Here is a 22,860-nt window from a genome sequence, read left to right on the forward strand (position 1 = left end):
AAAGTTGTGTTCTTCACAGTGCAACCAACAGTGGTGCTGATTGGAATAGGAACGTGTAATATTTCATTTTCTTTCTTGACTATATTGTTAATAGAACAATGGGCAATGGTAGGTTTTAATTTCTTTTGAAAATGCTCTCAGTTATGTGTTTGATCCAAAACCTTTGGTCTGTCACAGCAAACATGAAGAAGTACTAGTTGCCACTTAGGGTGTCACTAAATATCCTCGCATGATGTAGTTATGAACAAGCACTTCCCCAACTTCTGCTTTGCTTTTAGATGTGAACATTGACAACAGAGGGTCTGCGCTAATAAGGACATTAACCATCCCCCATCAGGATTCCTCCAATTCGTGAAACTTCCAGATGAGATGCTTGCACATGCCATTCTCACTTTGGTATCTAGTAGACTGACTGATTTTCTTGTTTACGTCGCGTGTAGGAAGACTGATGTGTAATTTGCTGAATTACACTTGGGAATCAAACCGTGGGTATAGTCAAAACACTTCCCTAGGCATGATCATTGACAGTCGTCTTGGAGTTTCTTGTTGTGATTTACTATTAATTTGCTGTTCCAATCTGGCCAAAATGTATTTTTGAACTGCAAGTTAATAATATACCATTAGTGATGAAAAAGCAAACAAGCTTATTTGTACTATGAAAGAAATAGATCATATTTTAATTTGATCAATTTGAAATGTCATTTTATATTTGGTACAAAAATAAACTTTTTGTAAACACATACCAGCTAGAAGTACCCAGTTCCACTCTCTCTGAAGCATTCTCTCTCTGTATCACGTGCATACAGTCTTAAATGATATTTCACATAATATCTGAATCACACTTTGTCACATGCATTCTCACTCAGACACACTCACAAACTCTTCACCATCACTCTCTAAAACTGACTTGCATAGAGGTCCAGGCTATCACAATCCCTCACGCATTCTATCTTGCCTTCTATCAAGAATAAGAGGGCATATGGAGCCAGAGACAGTGGCTTGCTTCTGTGAATCGGTATTAGAAAATCTGCAAGTGTGTGAAAGACCTGTCTTCAGTGGCTGGAGCAACATTATTGGTGAAAGTCAAAGGTAGGGGCGTTCAGTCAAGAGTGGCAGCAAGGCTTTATTAGCATTCCCCTTCTACTGTCTGTGTGTATTTGCTCCTTCTGTACCTCTTTAAATCATTCAAGGTTTTGCACTCCTTACTTTCGTTGTATTGTTTCCCTTTATGGTTTCTAACCGTTTACTTGAATTCCGACTTTCGTATAGATTCCAATTTGGTTGTGTTGGCTGACCAGTTGCCAAGACTCTGCTTTGCCTCAGGGTGATGGTTTGTTACTGGTTGCTTTGTTTGCTGTCCCCCTTACTTGCTATAGATTTGCAATTCCACACTTGATGGTGTCAGCTTCCTTCACTGTGGCTTAAGTTCACTGCAGCCCGCCTTCTTGAAGATGGTAAGCATTACCACCAACGCCTTCTTTTAAAGTTAATTCAAATTCTTATCAAGCATAGTGGAATTTTGTTTTTCATACCTTCAGTGTACAATTATCGTTCACCTTTGACAGTGCAATTTAGAATGCTCTGAAGTACAAGAGATGTGTCGTTGATGAGAGCTCAGGATCCCAGTTATCTCTCACACTCCCATTGCCCTCTGGTGTGGATAGTTTTCAGACTCAGTTGGCCAACACCCGCGAATCCTGGCAGTTCATCGGGCCACTATGCTTTTTCAACATGATTCATTAATCCCCTAGTTGGAAATGGCCCTTTGTGCAACTTCATCTTGAACCCAGGACCCCAGAGTGACTTAAAGAGCTAGTCTGCTGTCCTCCTGATTTGAACGTCAGGGACAAAAAAGGCTTCTCATCCAGTTTTTGGACTCAGCAGCTGTGAATTTCGGACCCACAAGGGTATGTCTCTCAGGTCCTGACCTACGTAGTGGTCTAAGAGCTCTTGAGGTCAAGCTTTTAGGCTCTTTGTGACAGCAAACGGGCCGTTCAAACCAGAACTACATTGCTTACACTGAAACTCAGCATGAGCCTCCGCCAGCCCTTTCTCTTCAGACGGTAGCTATGGCCGCCCGTGGAGGTCTGCCAATATGAAGCTCCAGCCCTCCTGTCTGTGACACCGTGCCCGTTCATTGCACCACGCCATCTGCCGCCCGCGACACTCTTCTTGCTCATCACGGCCCTCTCTAATGCAAATAGAACTCTTGGTAATAAACTTGAGAAGGTAAACTTTCAGCAGGACTAATTTGGGACAGTATCCAACCCGGGCTACATTGTGATTGCCAGAATTTTTTACTTTGACCCCGTCCAGAGCCACCAAATAGTCGTGGTTGGCCCTTTCTGCTTGTAGGTGCTATTCTACAGTTTATTCGTTAAAAAATCATAACTCCAGTACTACTGATTGGATTTTGTCATTTTGGTCTTGTTTTATTTAATAAATTAAGCTCTATTCCTCTAACATTGTGTAGGATTTATTTCTATTGTGTTTTCTGTGTTGTACTCTTTGAAGTGTTGTACAAATACTTTCACATTGTCTTTATGTTAGGCCTGCCCGTTTTGTGCCAAGCTACCAGGGAGTTGAGCACAGGCTAATTTGGGGTTTACTTGTGCCTTACACTCACAAGGATTGTGATTTCTTCTTCACCAGGGCTCAAACCTCAGTCAAGCAGCAACCCAATTTCTAACATTGGTGATCAGTGTTGAGGTTAGAAGTTGTGTTTGTTTAGTGCCATATAGTGATTTGGTGTACACTACCATCCCAATTCAAGTTTTGAATTCTCCCTGATTGACCTTTTTGCTTTTTTCTGTAAATTCACTCCTACTCTACCTGACTGATTGTGCCTGTGGCCTCACCTGCAAAGATGGAGTTTGAGATTGTTAACCTCGAGGGCTTCACTGTGACCGAGCTCAAGGAATTTTGCCAGGAGAGGGGGTTGCCCACCAAGAACCATACCAAGAAGGTGGAGCCCCAAAAGTCCTTAAGGGCATGGGCAGAGGCCCACCTGTTGGCACTCACGACAAATGACCAGGAGGACCAGGGTGAGGTGGAGGGATTATAGCATGACGTGCAGGAGAGTCTCGGAGTCTGTTGTGGAGAGGAAGGGACTTTCAACCCCGGGATTAGAGATGCCTCCTGGTGCAGGAAGGAGTGTGTTCTCTCACAATCTGACTCCAGAAGAAGAAGCGGATAGGAAGGTGAAGAGGGAGTACAGGCTGGAGCTGGCCAAGCTCGAGATGGAGGAAAAGAGATTGCCCATGGAGGCAGAACAGAGGAAACCAGTCACGGAGGACAAGAAACTGGCTATAGAGGAGAAAATTACCTTGGAGTGTTTGGCTCATGAGATGAGCCTTAAGAAGCAGGACGTCAAGGGCAGACAGGCCAGACACAGCAGTTATGTGGCAGCATATCTTCAGTGCCCTCTAGAGACAAGAGGGTCTATATTCCCAAAGGTCTGGCACGTGACTTTGTTGTGGTAGACAATACTAGCAAGTGGACTGAGGTTTATGAGATTGTCTTACAGATGGACAAGATCCTGGAAGAGGAATGGGGGGTTAGGCTGTGGAGGCATACCTCTAGCAAACGGAGGGACACCCTACTGGCCCTAGAGAAAGGGGACAAGATGAGGTATCCCCCAATGAGGGAAACTGTTGTAAATGAGTTGTATAAACAACAGGATACTTTCCTTAAGTTACAGGATAGATTTATTAAGACACAGCGGAGCGCACACCTCGCCAGCTGACCAGACATCAACTGACAAGAGTGGAACTCTCAAATGACCAGATGTGGCCATCTTGTGAGGAGCACAAGTATACTACACATCTTCCTCCCTTACCGGAACAAAAGAAATAAAGTAAAGAAACGCACACAAGGAAAGCTTAAAGCATGAGAGACAACAACAATAATCATAAAGACATGTAGGAGGGTGCGTTTAGAGAAAGGCAACTAAGCGTTTTGGGGTCAAGAGTGAAGTGAGGAGTAAGAGCGCCCAAATGTTGTAAATGAGTTGGATAGACAGCAGGAGACTGTCCTTAAGTTACAGGAAAGTTTTATTAAGACACAGCAGAGCTCACGCCTCGCCAGCTGACCAGACATCAACTGACAAGAGTGGATCTCTCTAACAGTACAAGGTAGAATGCACATGGGTATTCTGGGAGGCTGGGGAGGGGGGAACATGAAGGAAGGACGAATGACCAGAGGTGGCCATCTTGTGAGGAGCACAAGTATACTACAGAAGCCCTCGTCAGGTAATATAACTTTACCTGAGGGAAGTATATGTAGACGTTCAGGGACAATCAGAAACTGGCCCAACAGACCTGCATGGAAGGCACTGGATGGTTGGCTGTAGGGCAGTGAAGTAAAGTATTATCAGGGGCTGTAAAACTGGATTGCAAAAGAGCACATGTTCAGCCTTTGTTTTGCAAATCTGCACCAAACTGATTGATAGTGAGCTCTCTGACCCCAGGGGGCTAGCTAAGGAGGGTGACCACTGGGTGTGCACCAGGGTCCAAATAAGGGACCTGCGAGTGGCCCCAAGAAGGGTGGTTCAGGTTCCCCCCAGCAGAGTGATGGAGAGGTCATAGAAGACACAGACGGATCCCAGATTAAGGGTGGAGAAAAATGTGCCCATGCCCCTTCTGAGCAATAGGGAGGAGTTTCTAGTGGACGGTGGCTCAGGGTGCCAGATTTCCAACCCCACTGCTTAGATTTTTCCCAGCTAGGACTCAAGCAAAGGAACCCTGTCTTTCCTAAGAAGCCACCCACTGGTGGGACCTCTACCGGGGTTATAAATATGGCATTGGGGGTAGGTAGTTACCTCTGCCAGGTCATAAATCATGCCATGATCTCCCTTAGCTCGGAGGTGAACTCAAAGAGTGAACTGGTGATCCCTGAGGGTGGGTGGTGTCACTTTCACAAGGTGAAAGTGAATCTGGTCCAAGTCCCTGCTCTAAAGGACACCGGTGCATGCCAGACTATGATTGTGGAAAGGCTAGTTCCTCCAGAGCAGTACACTGGTCAGGTGGCAAGGATGATTCAGGCCCATGGGCAGATCTTTTCTGCCCTTCTGCCCTATTATCCCTGGAATGAAGAGGGGAGATGACCCAGTGGAGGGTAATTGTTAGTCTACAGATTCCTGTAGACTGCATTGTGGAACATGAGATTACCCAGCGTCAGGAGAGCTTGAAGGGGCGGCAGCCCGGGTTTGGGAGTACTACTCCCAAAGGGGGGGACACAGGAGCCCAGATAGAGAAGCAGGATGAGGGAGGATTCACCCTTGTCCTGTGTTCAGCTTTAGGGTCCAAACCCTGGGCTGAAAAGCCAGTGTTATGATACCACTTATGTACTCGTGGGAGATAGAATGGAAGTAGAGTTCAAGACATCCAGGGCCTACTGCTCCCCTCTGAGAAACCTCAGAGGACAGAGAGCCCTGGATGACCCAGGGCCTGTCTTTGGACACTGAGCTATCCGTGGCATATGTTGCTTGTTGTCTTATGGACAGATGTCTGATCCAACGGATAGAATGGGCCACATCACTATCTTGGCCACGGTGGTACTCTCTGCCTACTGGGGTGCATCTATGAGCAAGTTTAGGGTTGGATGCTGCACAGCTGGGGTCCACAGATGAGGAGACAGGTTCCCTATGGGTCAGCTTAGTGGCTCATGAAATTGTAGATGATGGGATCAACTGAGCTCAGGGAGGCGTAGAAATTACAAGTGCCCCCACATAACAGTGCCTTTATCCATGTTCAATCGCCTAAGCAGGGAAGTCCATCAAGGTATTGATTAGTCTACCCTGGCTGATGGGCTAGGTGGGGTTGTGCTGGACTTGGCCCTTTCTGCAGGGTCATCCCCAAATGTTTCATCAATGCCCCCCACTTTTTGGTGAATTTGATTTTGTTGGCCTTAGGCTCTGTGCACTTATTACATTGTATAAGTGTAATTTCCAAATGGGAAGAGATCACTAGTTCATGTTGTGTGTCTCTTGAATACAAATATATGGTAAAGTTGAATTTTAAATTACAATTCTGAGTATGAAACTTTTAGAAAGTTTCCATTTTCTTGCCTTAGCCATTTGGTGCCTACAACCTGTCTCTGGTTCACATAAATTGGGCCTGAAAACAGCTGGCGATTAGATAGATTAGAACTGCCCCAAACTGTATTCGGAAAAAAACGGAAATTCTTTTTTTTGGCACAAGCATTACATTTGATTCTTCCTTGTCATTTAAACCGCAGGTCAAAGCAGTCTCTGCCAGCTCATTTCCTACCATGAAGTCCTTGAGGAGGATGTTGTATCTGGTTGTGGTGGCTTCCCGAAGACCTTTGTTCATGCCTAGGTATCCTCAAAATTGGACAATGTCTATTGCAACAACAACAGATCATTCAAAATGTGGCTGTGTCCTTAATTCGTAAGGTTCCTTTGCATCATTCTGTCTTTGCTCCTCTTTGCCAGTTGTACTGATTACCGGTTCTTAGCCACATCAAATTCAAAGCACTGCTCTTAGCCTATAGAACTCTGGATTAGAAGGGATCGCAGTATTTGAGAAGTAGACTTAAGGCCTACTGTCTGGACATATCCCTGAGGTCCAATTCTTTGAAGCTCCTGCACATCCTAGGGTTTGTAGGGCTAGGCAGGGTAAGAGATCTTTTGCTCTTCTTACAGCTAAGCTTTGGAACTCACCTCCGGTAGCTATCTGCTTTGCACTATCAGAGTTGATCTTCAAGAATGGCCTGAAGACTTATTAATTGAATGGCTAGGCCATGGACCTAGGCTGTTTAGTTTGTTTCTGGGGTGGTCCTGCTGCTAGTGCCCGGACGCTCTCTCTGGAGTAGCCACACGATTTACAAGTGACAATTGGATTGCATTGGAATGGACCTCAAACATCAACTCTTTAGTACCATTCTAGACCTGTACATACTCTCCCAGGAAGAAGGACTGCTATGCTGATACAAGGGCAGCCACTCTGCTGGACTGCTGCTCTAAGGAACTGCTTCCCTGCTATACTGACCTGCTGATTGCTATCCTCTTGCCGGGGAAGAAGAACTGAACCTGCAACTTCAACTTGAACCCAGGACTCCAGAATGACTCAACGGGCTAGTCTGCTGGCCTGCTGATCTAAGCCTCTGGGATGTAATTGGCTCCCCAACCAGCTCCTAGACGCAGCTATATTGTGTGTTCCTGACCCCACGAGTGGTGCCTCTTAGGTCCTGGACCCTTAATGTGGCTCACAAGCTCCTACAATCAAGCTTTTGAGCTCTTTGCAACAACCAACAGGCCCGTTTGCACCAGAACCACGCTGCTTGCACTGAAATTAAGCATGGGCTGCCACCAGCCTGTTTGGCACGACAGCATATATAGTTGGTGGGTTACCCCAGACATAAAGCTCCAGTCCACTCCAGCCTGTCCATCTGTGACACCCTGCCTGGTCCACTGAACAACCTATGAAAATTGCAAATGTACATAAAACATTATCTTTAGAGATAAAATAATGTCAAAATATAAAACAGCTTATGTATTTATGATAGAAAAGCAAGAAACTATTAGGAAATTTCCCCAGCTGTAAGGAAACAAAAACACTTGACATTTAGATAACATTTCTTACTCAGAATCTTTTAGGTCCAATAGAATGTTCGGCATTACCAGACTCAGGAGAGGCAGGCTGCTTTATGGATCTTTAAGTGATCCATCAGCATGATATTCCTACAAGAAGAAAAACATGTGAACCAATTACAGGCATAGATAACACTCCATTGACTTCAAGACAAGTGTATGAATAGACTTTGGAGCTGAAATTAGCTACTTATTTGAGACATTCTGAAAAGATCGGCTTCAATTTGTTTGATAGCCCCAATTTTCATATTAATTTTGGGAAACTCTTTGTTATGACAACATAATTCAACGATTAATTCGAAATCTATATTAGTCAGTTTATTTAAAAATTAAAGTCCGACATCGCATCCCATATTGTGATATCCTATTATGAGCAAATTTAAAAAAGGAAATAGCATCCCAGAAGTGTATTTAGAGCTTCAAAATGTGCTTAGTGTGAATGGTACAGATTCCTTACCTCCGCATAGGGAATACTACAGTGTCATAAACCTGATTCCTATTGCCACCAATCTGTATGGTCAGATATATCCTTTGACTATTCAGGTTAATGGACATTTAAAGAAATATATGCAAGAAAATCTAGTAACATGCTCAGTTAGACATGGTAAATCGCCTGCAGATGCTCCTATATTCTTTGTTTCAAAATCTAAGGGTGTCCTTGAGACTATGAGTAGACTTTTGAGAACTGAACAGTATGGTAGTACAAAATCACTATACTTATCATTCATTTCAGTTTTACCAGAGCACGTTGGCAGTTTCAAAATGTTTGTTTATTTGGATATAAGGAGAGCTTATATTCTAGTAGGAATCAGGGCAAGGGGTGAATGGAAAACACCTTCAATCTCTTAAAGCAGTCTACTTCCCTTGAGAAGTGGCATGGCAAATTTCTGTTCTATTGGCTCCCCTACTATCGCCTCAGTTCTGTCTCGGGTTTTGCATTCCTCACAGTCAATGTTTTCTTTCACTTCCCAGTGACCTTTACCTGAAGTCTGACATGCCTCTCAATTATGATTTAGTTTTGTCGACTTACTAGCTGCCTGTTCCCTGACTGGCCTCTGGATTACTTTTTATTGTAGTTGCTTTGTTTACTGTCCCTCTTCTTGAATTCTGGGTTTGCTATGGCTTCCTTTGCATGTGTCTTAGGTTCACTGCAGTCTGCCTTTTTGAAGCAAGTAAGGATTTTTTATGTATGTATGTATGTATGTATGTACACATATAGTATTTCTATATCATTTTCTTGCAAAAGGGCAGATGAGTGATTTATATTGTCAAAGATAAGTATAAAGTCTAAAAGTAAGAGAGGCGAGGAGTTGGAGTTTGGTTGAGGATTATCAATGGATTTTGATGTAGTCTTTTTAAAGAGTGCAGATATACATTTTCTTGAATTAAATGTTTTAGGCATGGCTGTGCTCTAGCATCATATCGTAAATGCATTTCTTGGCCTCATATGCAAAGAATACAACTATCTCTGTAATGCAGTGTAAAGTACAGCTATTAAGATAATTAGCCTAACACACTAAATGCTGTCAACGCCATATGCATACACAGAAGGAGTGGTGATAATGGCAGGGGATTTTAGCAAAGGTTTTAATGGGAACCTCTATTCATCGGGTCATTGTAATAATACAAATATAGGGATTTCCCTAGACACTATTAGTAGGACTGGTTGTAGGCGGGTGCCAAATTCACCCAAAAGAGATGGACTTTACGTTTTAGTTCCATATACACCAAACGCATTTGAGAAAAACATCAAATTTTTTACATTTGAACTACTGAGGATAGGATCAAAGGCAGAAATAGGGACCCTAACAAATTCAAACCACACCTTGGTCGAATTACAATTAAGAAGGCCACTAGAGACTGAAGATAGAAATAAAGAAGATGAGTCATACATGATGCTGGAGCCAGAGCAGCCAGAGTATTAATATTAAGGACTACTTAGGAAATAATGATACACTAAGCATGTCTCTAAGCAAGTTATGAGACACTTTCAAAGCTGTCCTTTGTTGGAAACATATGAACTTGGAGTTTGCACTAAACAGGAACAGAAGCCTTGTTCAAACAAAGTTAGAGTTGGAGTTGAAAGTGCAAACAAAAAATTCTGTACTTGATCAGATTTGAGAAAGGTGCCCAATATTAAAGGCCAGCTAAATATAATATTAGCAAATCTGAAACTGCCCTGGAAAGGAAAATATATCAACATGGCAACAATGCACTCAACTAATTAGCCATAATCTTACAAGTGACAAGTCACATAGCAGTGAAACTGAGTATCAGTAGACTGAGTGGATACCTGGCATTTGGCGATAAGGAGAACAGTGCTGTTTTTCAGGACTGCAGTATTCCTAAATATAAGGCTGTGTAAGAGGCTGTTTAAGATATATCTAAATTTCACCAAGCTGTCAAATAATCAAAGGAATGTACTGACTGAGCACTTCACAACAGAAATTACAAATTGATTTACAGAGTATAAAATACTTCAAATCCTCTGGCCAGATGGTTTTACAATCTCAGCTCAGCTAATGCCAGTACTGCCACATGTGTGGTAGATTTTTCAGAGGGGGGGGGGGCAATGACTGAACCTATGGATGAAGGAAGATATAGCAGTCCAACACAAACCAGATAGGGACCCAATGAAATGTTCAACAGGAAGACATACAGCACTACAGAACCTTAACTTTAAACCATAAAAGAAAGTCTTGGCTAACTGACTGGCAGAAGCCCGTTCAGGACTAATGGATTACATTCCATCTGCATAAATAAGAATTGGCAAGCATTTGACAATATGAGGAAGACAATTCAACCTGCTGAAAACTAAATCAAGAAAAAATGCCACATTAATTTTGGACTTTGATACTAAAAGGACTTTTAACAGGGTGAGCTGGTTCTCTTTAAAACAAGAGATAGAAAGATTTGGCTTTACTAAAAAATGAATAATAATTTAAATAACATCATATGCTCAAAGAAGAAAGGATATTGGTTGATAGGATCATTTCAAAAGAGTTGAAAATTAATAGGGGTACTAAGCAGGAGGTTTGTTCAATATCCCCTGTACTGTTTGCAGTGACTATGGAACTATGGCAATGGTGATCAGGCAGTCTCTGTCCAGCTAGGTGTTGGATTTAGAGGAAAGGAGCACAAAATGTTGTTTTTTGTGGATGATGTTCTGCTTTCCCTGACTAATCGGAGACCCTCAATCTCTTCATTTCTTGAGCTGTTGGCACAGTTTGGTTTAAAATTAACTCTGACAAATAAGACACTCTATATATAGGGTATGAATGACAGGAGAGAAGACTGTTTAGTATTAATGAAGGTGTGATGAGATGCTTAGGGATCACATAACATAATGGGTAACAAAATATTTAGGTCAAACAAAATAACACTGTAAGAAAAAATTAAATATGATCTTGGCAAAGTTACCCAAATATGTTTAATGGGTTGGTTGGAGAGCTGCAGTCCTGTCAGTATAGAGAACAATACTTGTTTTAAACTGCAGAAACGAATAATAATGTTTAGGTGTCATGGGAGGCCTAAAAGATAGTCATTATATTGTCCATAGATAAGGGCCACCTACCCTTCCCAAATATCAGACGTTACTTCAGGGGTGTTGAGAATCTTAAATGAATGGTCGATGAGAAAATCTGAGTAACACTGGGTATACGTTGATGGAGCAGCGGCACGTAGGACAATAGTAACATTTTTTTAATGCTCCAAAGCGACACAACCGAAGAGGCTATAATTTAACCACATCACCAGTGTGACATTAGAGGTAGTGGACTCTGTGTCTTTGACTAGTTGCTTGCAATATTCCCCTTTCCGCTGTCCATCATAGTACGGATTTCACATCTGCATAGAAAGGGATTTACTACAAAAAAACAGGAAGCAGATTCAACAAAATTGGACTCTGTGATCTTTCAAAATTCCACTGTGACAGAACTAGAAGGGTTCAGGTGCCATCAATTAAGGCAATGGGTCACCTACCTAACCATTAAAGAGATTACAAAATGGCCACTAATATGGTTTGAGCTCTTGGTAACATAGCTATGAAATGGAAAAGGCACTGTATTTAAAATATACAAAATACTGACAATGCCACAAATACTAAAATATAGAACAATATATGAAAATACAAATATTACTGAGGAAAGCAGAGCAACATCACAGATGAGTGAGACTTTGAAGGAACAAGTACCCACACGAACAAATCTGCCGTATACAGATAATCCACAATTGAAGTTATGATGGATTGGAATCTAACACCTGACAAGATAGGTAAAATGATGAAGAAAGCCAGGGATCAATGCTGGAGGGGCTGTGCTGAGCCTAGGGCCCCAATTCATATTTTGTGGAATTGCAGTAAGCTAAAAGTGTTCTAGAAAGAAGAGCTCGGCCATAATAGTAGGATTCCTGATACTGAAGGACCCAACAGTGCTAACAGTGGACTTGTACCATTTTGATTATTTGTCCATTAAAAAGAGGTAGCCAGAACTCTGGGGTGGGGAAAATTAGCCAATTATGAGTTTGGCCATAAGAATCCCTTAGGATATTATGCATTACTTGATGGAATTTGTATATCCAAGTCTGATTTTCCCCTTAATTCCTCATTTTGGGTTACGTTTTCACCACAGTTATCCCTCGGTTATCATCATTCTTGTGGCATCTTTAACTGCTGTTACAGAACCCACTAGAATTAAAAAGTCACTAGTAATAAAGGCCTTAGAGCACTATCCAGTGTTGCGGTGAAAATAGTAATTGTACCTCAATGGGAGCAAAATTCTACACTTAAAATGGTATAACAAAAGTTGGGACACAATGGCAATGGAAATTCTATTGATAAACCTAACAGAGGACAAATATGACTTCCAATTACCATTGCTGGCTGTACTCACATACATGAGTAGATTCTGTGGAGTGGTAATAGCCCAACAAAATGGAGACTTTTAAATGTTTTAATAAGTTATAATATACTTGAAGAAATTAATGTATCATATAACCTGAATCAGCATTACTAGCAATTTAAATTTTTTTAATATGAGCTTGAAGTGGCCTATATCATTAAATGTAGAAGAACTTTCGGGGGGAGTTTTTCGGAAGCAATGGTAAGCTCTAGGACATCTGTTGACTAGGTTTTATAGTAATGGTTGATGGAATGCAATGCTAAAGCAACACTGGGGTACAACCAGTTGCGGCTAGCGCAGGTAAGCACGGTCAGGCAGTTGGGTGGGTGGGTGACAAACGACAGAATAGGGAAAATAAATAAATAAATACAACCACTTACCTTACACTTGTCGAGTCGGCGGTGCGTCGAGTGCAAGGTAAGTGGTTTTATTTATTTATTTATTTTATTTTCCCTATGCCAGCACTGGACGTCACTGGGTGCAGCATGATTGTCAAATAGCTGTACTTTACACTGCATTACAGAGATAGTTGTATTCTTTGCATATGAGGCCAAGAAATGCATTTACGATATGATGCTAGGGCACAGCCATGCCTAAAACATTTAATTCAAGAAAATGTCTATCTTTTTAAACTGTCTAAGCCATATTTGTAACACATGCTACCACTACCCATAAGAACCAACACCCAAGATGAGAAACATATACAGATTTCCATATGGATGGTTGCCTGCCATTGTATGCTTCCTGAGGATCTTGAAGAGGGACACACGCTGGAAGATTTCTCTGTCATTCAACAGTTTACTCCACTCATCATTCTTCTAAATGAAGAACATGGCACATTAATACTTCATGGCAACTTGACATGCAAAGTATATAGTGGCATGGATTCAATAAATGAATACTGCACACATAAGGCTACTTGCAAAGTTCCCTCTGCTGACACACTGAACCCAGCCCAAAATGTTACAAATACTGAGACGACTGGTAACTCTAGGTGACATAGTTAAGAGCAATCACAGAGAGAAGTCTAAGGTTTAATCTTCAAGAGAAACACAAATAAATCATCAATCAAGAAGTATATATTGATATACAAATTTCAACCATATAAACAATAGAATTCTTGTCTTTCTTGATGTTCGGCAGCCGACGCGTTTCGTCCTAGAGGCAGGACGTCATCAGGGCTGCAAGTGCAAACATACAATACAATCACATCAGTACATATGTACAATCTTAATCATTGATATCCTAAAAGCAAAGCCAAATCGTTTTTTGACTATTAAATAAAAAACAGCTTATTGTGCCGGGTGGTAATAACTGAAAATTCAACATATAATTATTGCACTACTAGAAACTTGTGGGAACTGTTTGCCTAGAATTCACACGAAACTTCATATCTGCAGCTCATTCTTTTTACATGAAAATTACACCTTCATCCTGGGATAAGAAGCTAGCAAACTGTAGCGTAAGTATTTAGAAAGAATCATGAGTGAACAGCTCACCTCGTACAATTTTAATAAGGCTCCTCTGTCTTTGCCTTTAAATTCTGAACCTTTAGTCTAGGCAGTTTGCTACAAGAGGCCCGATTCTTCACCAATGTACCGGTAATAGTAATGAACTGAGGTAAGGCAGAAGAAAAGGAAAACCGATCAATTACCAAAAATGTGCTATATATCTACACAGTTGTACCTTCACTATTCGAGTCTTCTCATGCTTTCCACTAACCAAGTCACTCACAGTAGCATGTTACATCTATAAAAATTCCTACCTTGTGAAACACTAAGTCAATGCTTCTCTCAAATCGATTTATCCTTTATTTTTTAAATCGAGAGTCCTTTAAAAACTGTTCTGCCAGTGAAATATCATACCTGAAAAAATTAATAAACCTTCATGTATTAAATTGCTCAATAATCCATCATGAAAGGAAAGAACTTAGACCTTCCTATTCACTCACCGCATTTCAGTATAATGCAACAACAAGAATAATTGGCATCTATTTAGCAGTGTTCCTATCACTTCCTTCCGAAACCATCCATTCTGAAAATACAGGAAATGAACAAATTATGTAGCTCTATTGCTTCCCTCCCTCTAAGTTATCCGTTGACTAAAGTTCTGCCTAGTATTCTCTGCTTACCCTTGATAACGTGGCCTCCTGTTCCTCTCCACACCATCCGGGTACGATAAATCCCGAAGGTAAAGTGCCGTGGACTCCCTGCGCTTTAAAAGAGCCCAGTAACCAATCACAACACGCTATATTTCGCGCGCAATCTAATTCCGCTCATCTGTGAAACAGTGAAAGTTTCCAATGAGGTCCGTTATCAATATTGTTTCTGGCTGCTTTTCATTTCCGCTCATGCGCAGCTTGCTTTAGGCATATTGTACGAGATTGCAGGCTGATCTGTTAACCGTATTATTTCCGGGTATTTTTAACATAGTTTCCGGTCATGCGCAACTGTAGGTACGTCTTGGTAAACAAGTTTCCATTCAAGTCCGCTCTGTGAATAATTTGTTTCTAATCGAGCGTGGAAGTTATTTCCGGGTATTTTTTAACATTGTTTCCGGTCATGCGCAACTGAGGGTACGTCTTGGGAAACGAGTTTCCATTCAGGTCCGCTCTGTGAATAATTTATTTCTAATCAAGCGTGAAAGTTTAATAGCATATTTAGACGCGCCAATTAAGTGTTAATTCGGAAACCAACCAGATCCACAAACTGACAGTAAGACGGAACACTTGCATTCAAGTACAAAAAATCTGAATTTGTGAGTCCTCCCGAAATAATTAAGCCCGACTTCCTTTCGTGAATACCTGCTCGCGCTATCTTATTATTTCTGCGCTTACATTCCCCCGAGTGATTTTTTACCATTACTAATGCCTTTGACTGCGTGTAAATGTTTTAAATTTTGAAACGAACCTGAACTATGCTGCATTCAGATCCTTAATGCTAAAGAGTGCATCCATAATCATAAACTTTTGAATATCATTTCGAAAAATAAGATAAGGGATCATCTAAGTATTCAGGTACTTGATCACATATGTCATGACTATAGTGCCCAGATGTGGGCAAGGAAAGACGCTCGTGTCAGAAGAATCAATGAATAATCAATAAAACCACAGTTTGCCTGCTCGGTATCCCAGAAAGTGTACAGTAAACAATTGAAATAACACATAAAACATCTGTTTTCACAATAACTGATACTGGTCATATACATAAATTGAATACCGCAATTCACTAATAATTATGCCAAAAAATGATGTAATTCAGAATCGATGTTCAAGCCATATTTCATCGTACGGCATTTAATTATCCAACGTGCTTCAGTTTGACGGATTCGTAGTTCCCAATCCCCCCCCCTCACATGTTGGGACACTTTCTCTATTCCATGAAATTTAAAGTCCATGTTGGCGCCATGTTCCTTCTCCATATGTGCATAGAGTGGGGATTTTATGTCTCGATTTATAATCGCTCGTCTGTGCTCTTGTATCCTTATTTTAAGGGGTCTTTTGGTACTCCCTATATATACTTTGTTACAACTGCAAATAATGGCATAGATTATTCCAACACTATTGCAATTGATAAATTCATTAATACGGAATTGTCTAGTGCCATTGAATTTGAAAATGTTTGTTTTATTCATGCCATGAGAGCATATTACGCACGTCCCACAGGTATAAAAGCCTTTAGGCTGTGTGGGAAGCCAATCTTTGATATGTGTCGATGTCGGACGAATGTAATTCGTTGAAACCTTGTCCCTGATCGTTGGACATTTCTTGAACATTATTACAGGCTTGTCATCCAGTATAGTTGCCAAGCCCGGGACACCTTTGAAAAGGTCAATTGTTTACTGTACACATTCTGGGATATCGAGCAGGCAAACTGTGGTTTTATTGATTATTCATTGATTCTTCTGACACGAGCGTCTTTCCTTGCCCACATCTGGGCACTATAGTCATGACATGTGTGATCAAGTACCTGAATACTTAGATGATCCCTTATCTTATTTTTCGAAATTATATTCAAAAGTTTATGATTATGGATGCACTCTTTAGCATTAAGGATCTGAATGCAGCATAGTTCAGGTTCGTTTCAAAATTTAAAACATTTACACGCAGTCAAAGGCATTAGTAATGGTAAAAAATCACTCGGGGGAATGTAAGCGCAGAAATAATAAGATAGCGCGAGCAGGTATTCACGAAAGGAAGTCGGGCTTAATTATTTCGGGAGGACTCACAAATTCAGATTTTTTGTACTTGAATGCAAGTGTTCCGTCTTACTGTCAGTTTGTGGATCTGGTTGGTTTCCGAATTAACACTTAATTGGCGCGTCTAAATATGCTATTAAACTTTCACGCTTGATTAGAAATAAATTATTCACAGAGCGGACCTGAATGGAAACTCGTTTCCCAAGACGTACCCTCAGTTGCGCATGACCGGAAACAATGTTAAAAAATACCCGGAAATAACTTCCACGCTCGATTAGAAACAAATTATTCACAGAGCGGACTTGAATGGAAACTTGTTTACCAAGACGTACCTACAGTTGCGCATGACCGGAAACTATGTTAAAAATACCCGGAAATAATACGGTTAACAGATCAGCCTGCAATCTCGTACAATATGCCTAAAGCAAGCTGCGCATGAGCGGAAATGAAAAGCAGCCAGAAACAATATTGATAACGGACCTCATTGGAAACTTTCACTGTTTCACAGATGAGCGGAATTAGATTGCGCGCGAAATATAGCGTGTTGTGATTGGTTACTGGGCTCTTTTAAAGCGCAGGGAGTCCACGGCACTTTACCTTCGGGATTTATCGTACCCGGATGGTGTGGAGAGGAACAGGAGGCCACGTTATCAAGGGTAAGCAGAGAATACTAGGCAGAACTTTAGTCAACGGATAACTTAGAGGGAGGGAAGCAATAGAGCTACATAATTTGTTCATTTCCTGTATTTTCAGAATGGATGGTTTCGGAAGGAAGTGATAGGAACACTGCTAAATAGATGCCAATTATTCTTGTTGCTGCATTATACTGAAATGCGGTGAGTGAATAGGAAGGTCTAAGTTCTTTCCTTTCATGATGGATTATTGAGCAATTTAATACATGAAGGTTTATTAATTTTTTCAGGTATGATATTTCACTGGCAGAACAGTTTTTAAAGGACTCTCGATTTAAAAAATAAAGGATAAATCGATTTGAGAGAAGCATTGACTTAGTGTTTCACAAGGTAGGAATTTTTATAGATGTAACATGCTACTGTGAGTGACTTGGTTAGTGGAAAGCATGAGAAGACTCGAATAGTGAAGGTACAACTGTGTAGATATATAGCACATTTTTGGTAATTGATCGGTTTTCCTTTTCTTCTGCCTTACCTCAGTTCATTACTATTACCGGTACATTGGTGAAGAATCGGGCCTCTTGTAGCAAACTGCCTAGACTAAAGGTTCAGAATTTAAAGGCAAAGACAGAGGAGCCTTATTAAAATTGTACGAGGTGAGCTGTTCACTCATGATTCTTTCTAAATACTTACGCTACAGTTTGCTAGCTTCTTATCCCAGGATGAAGGTGTAATTTTCATGTAAAAAGAATGAGCTGCAGATATGAAGTTTCGTGTGAATTCTAGGCAAACAGTTCCCGCAAGTTTCTAGTAGTGCAATAATTATATGTTGAATTTTCAGTTATTACCACCCGGCACAATAAGCTGTTTTTTATTTAATAGTCAAAAAACGATTTGGCTTTGCTTTTAGGATATCAATGATTAAGATTGTACATATGTACTGATGTGATTGTATTGTATGTTTGCACTTGCAGCCCTGATGACGTCCTGCCTCTAGGACGAAACGCGTCGGCTGCCGAACATCAAGAAAGACAAGAATTCTATTGTTTATATGGTTGAAATTTGTATATCAATATATACTTCTTGATTGATGATTTATTTGTGTTTCTCTTGAAGATTAAATATTTGATTGTTTCTGAGATAAATAAGCACTCCCAGCTCTCTTTTCTTGTATATGTGCTAGTCTAGTCTGGGGTTGGGACGATGCCCCAGTAGCTGGTGGAGTACTAATCAATACTATTATCAGTGTACTATCCCTAGTGCACCCTACTATACCCTACGTCGTCCACAAGCCTTGTTGTGTAACAGAAGTCTAAGGTTGCCTTGGGAATTGAGGAATTGCCTGAGCAATCAATAACCGTGTGCCCATATCCTTAGTACGCCCTATAGCTTTACCTAGAGATTTTTGCCAATTTCAGCACTGCAAGTTCCCAGGTAAAATGTAGCAGGGCCACTGATTTACTCTGTACCTTGTAATTCTTAGTAAAGCTGAAAAATCTTTTACCAGCCCCATCAAAATTAGGTTGGCGGGCTTGTAATTGGCACAGCACTGTGTAACAGTCAGAATGGTTGTAGGTTATTCTATGAGGATCTGCAGAATTACAAATACTGTGTTCAGATGGGGTAACATATAAACAGAATCTGCAGCAACAATTTAACCTTTCTTTAGGGCTGGGCAGAACTTGAGGAGTTTTACTCCGTGGAATTTAATGGAGTTAACCAAAAAAATCCATGAGATTCTGGAAGTGGTTAAATTCTGTTCCGTTGTACTGCTCGTGCTGATTTTTAGCACCGGAAGCTTGTTCCACGCTGTAAAATCAGTACGAACAGAGGGCACTGCTTCTTTCTGCTACTCAATTAGATTTTGTACTCCACTGGAAGTTTGCCCAAAGCAAGCAGTAGCTTTCTTATGGCGAGTGCTAGCAACCTGCTGTGACAGCCTGGATTAGGAAATCTCTATGGGAGGCAGTCTAGCACTTGGTTTTTCTCGCTCGCTCTTGCAACTGAAAGTTGGCGAGTTGTGCATGAAAAAAACTCTGCCACACTCTAAGTGGAACAAGTGGGGAAAACTCTGCTAACTCTACTGTGATAGCTGAGTTTACCGCCCACCCCTTACATTTCTCAAACAAGTGTATTTATGAATCTCACAATATGAAGTCTCCTTGGAAAAGGAGTGAGCTCTGTGTGTAGCAATGGATGCATGTGAATGTTTTAGTAGTACTTTAAGGCTTACTATGGTGCCAAATTGTTTGGAGTTGAACTTTGCAATAATCATTTGTTTCTCTTTCGTTTATGCCTTTAGGATAAAACACTGTTCCATTCTGTGAGCAGTAGCTGTATTGACTGCAACCCAGCCGAAAAGAGGATTTTTATGAACAGATGCGACCCCTTGTCAGAAACCCAGCAGTGGCTTTTTCAACATGTTAACATGACAGTTTTGGAAATATTTAATAACAATGGCGGATCCTAGAAAAAGAATTAAGAAATACAGATCATGGACTGCAAGCCAGCCAGAACCTGCGGTGAGAGGGGTCATACAATGGCTTGCCTTCGTCCAGAATGCAGGTTCTGAGGGTTGATGAAAGGCGGAGACATAGCCCTTGAACCTCCACTCATGAGTTTAGCCGAAGAGCTTGGACAAACTCACCAGCTGCTGTTCAGAACATTAGACCGAAGATTTCCTTGCTGGCCAAGGAGAAAATTATTTAAACTTATGAACTTGGATCTGCATTACCACAGTGGAATGGCGTTCTAGAGTTTTCTCAGGTGAAATCCTGTTGTAATATGTAGCGACAAATGGACACTTTTTAGCCATCCGTATGGGACGGGGTGGGGGTTGGGAGTAGGGCAGAGTGAACAGCATGACCGCAATGACTTGCAGGAAAAAGGCACAGTAGAACAATGCTGATTGGGTGCTAGCAAAAATCTCAAGAATGAGGACTCAGTATATTTTGTAGAGCCATTTTTAATAAATAACTATTAGCTGTATGGACTTGCTTACTCAGCACTGTTACAAATATATTTTCAGATACCATTCTGATTTTGAGGCTGCAGACGTGAGCAATCTAAATAGAAACAGACTTGTTTATATCAGCACTTGATAAACACCAGATCTGTAGACAGATCGTACTAGCCCTGTGCTTATGAAGAGGAATCGATTTTACCTGATTTACGGAGCAAACAATTGATCACAAGTGTATGCTTATCATTCAGTGTGCAGTTGCATCCTTGGGATTCACTTACCAATAACAGATGCAAAAATGCCAACTGCAGCAATCTGTATTTACCTTCCTGTGATGTTTGAAACAGCATTGTTAATTTAGAGATGAAGAGAAACAAAGTGTGATGGGAGTGTGCTAAGGTTGTCATTTTGTATATGCAAGTTTCTATTTAACTGTGCGACCAAACCATGACTTTTAATTTCCTAAAATTTTGTAAAGGTACATTGTCATTCTGCAACTGGCTCCCGGAATTGTGCGTGAAATCAAAAGGAAGCTTAGAATGTTTTGCATTACTTTGAGAAGGTGACAAATTGGAGGGCTTGTCAAACAGTGATCATTGTTTGCAATGTAATTTAATAAAGTTTCATATGAAACGATATTTTTAGATTGCACCTAACAGTCTTAAGAATCGCCGTGTATTTAGTCAAGGGTCTAGAGTGAGGAAAGTATCACTGGTCGCTAGATTCAAAATTAATTCGGCTGTAAGGGACCCTATTTTATCTCTGGAGCAGAAACACTTTCAGTGTTATCAGGCCAGGAGTGTCTCATTGTTCAGCAAGATATAAGACATAAAGAGGGTTCAGCATGCTGACCTTAACAAAAATAAAGGGAAATCAGGTTTGATGGAAATGTGCTCAGTATGTAGGGTCTCCGGTGGTACAATAAACAGGATAGTGGAAAGAGTCAGTGGGATTGGTGATGTATACTGACTGCTCTATGTCTAAGTGAACAAAGGGACTGAATATTGGTTGGAAGACATGCTCCAAAAAACTGAAAATAGAAACACAGCTTATAAGTCCTGTAAGGCATAACGAGTAATGTCCAAGTTCTGTAGTACTGTGTCCAATGTTTGGCAGCATATCCATCAGTGATTCAGAGATCAGTGTGTGGCAAGCAAGTTCCTATTGTTGCATATTGTGCAAAAAGGGGTAGGACTGTGAACGAGAGCAGACCTGCCTCATAATGCAACAGGTTTGGGAGCTCTTGGGAAATGAGTAAACTATTTTCAGGTATCTCAGAATGTAGGTTAATTACGGGGATGCACATTGGGCGCAATAGTACACATTTCAAGTACAAGTAAATTGCATGATGTTGGACAGATAACACCTAAAGCATTATCTATTATTCACACATCCTACAAAGGTTAGTGGTTACTGCACCACAACTAGGATTCGTTTAGAATTTAGTGCTGGTGTTTTTATAAAGCTGCAAGTTGACAAATATCCGTGTCTTTTGGAATAATAAAATCATCCTGGTGACCCCACCATTACAAATAGACCCCATTTAGCTGTGCTTTCTCTCTGCTGTATTGAAGTCAGTGTGGATGAATTGTCTGGGAATCGATGTGCTTACATTTATTTTGCTGAAAGTGTTTGGATTAGTATTGTGGAGGTATGGACCTTTAATTCCAGAGGTGAAAAGTCAAGAAAATGGTTGTTAAAGACAGCAATGGTGCACCTACCAATGCCCTCTGTTGACTCAGAAGGGTTCAAAGAAGATCACTCATAAAATATATCGAGATTAGTTCAATAAAAACAATTAAAAATGGAATCGTTTAGCAAATACAGATTAAGGGGAGGAATGATTTTGGAGTCATAGATGAAATTCCAAGATGAGAAGTTAAATGCTGAAGTAATGAGTGAACGCTCTGCAGCGATTACTGCCAGAACAATAAGTGACACAATGTTTATATTGAATCAAGTCACCACTTATACGCCATTCCCAGGTGGCATCAAACTACACATTTTCCAAAGATACTTACTCAGACAATTGTTGGTCACTGGTGTAGAGACAGGTGAATTAATATGCCATCATGGGCACCAGAGAGAATTTGCTGGCAACCAGAAACCAATGCAACAATTTATCTTCCATATGTATTTCTAGAAGACTGTAACTGAATGGTACCTAGATAGCATGAGTGAGATCTGTTCACTTCAGAAACATTTTGTTTGTTTTGACTAGTTATCATGTTGCCTTCTTCCTGTAACCATGAAACATTTCACAGCACAAAAAAACTGTTGAAAAGTGTTTGTTCGCAGTCAACCTACTGCCCATCTTGCTTGGAGATATTTCAATTTCCTACGGTTTTATTCTTTGTTTCAAACACATTTACCTTAAAAACTGCTCGGAACCATGCACAGATATCGACAACTAAGGAATTAAAAGACATCAGTACAGTTGTTACCAAGCACTATACTTTGAGCCATTTTGTTTTCTGTCTCTTTCTTATCTATCTCAACCAAAGTAGTGAGTGCTTAGTAAATAAATATACTTTTGATTTTCACTTCCTGTCCTGGTTT

General features: G+C 40.7%; 1 protein-coding gene across 1 annotated transcript in view; it reads left to right on the top strand.

The window, feature by feature from the left end:
• The window catches only part of LOC144820016 (polypeptide N-acetylgalactosaminyltransferase-like 6), a 607,986-nt gene extending 585,142 nt beyond the window's left edge, over positions 1–22,844 (top strand). The window contains exon 8 of the mRNA XM_078677677.1: positions 19,642–22,844. Within this exon, the coding sequence (XP_078533803.1) occupies positions 19,642–19,809 (168 nt within the window). The 3' untranslated portion in view covers positions 19,810–22,844. The remainder of the gene's footprint in view (positions 1–19,641) is intronic.
• Positions 22,845–22,860: the final 16 nt, after the last annotated feature.

This window comes from Lissotriton helveticus, chromosome 2_1 (genome assembly GCF_964261635.1).
Source record: "Lissotriton helveticus chromosome 2_1, aLisHel1.1, whole genome shotgun sequence".
Taxonomy (NCBI): Eukaryota; Metazoa; Chordata; class Amphibia; order Caudata; family Salamandridae; genus Lissotriton; species Lissotriton helveticus.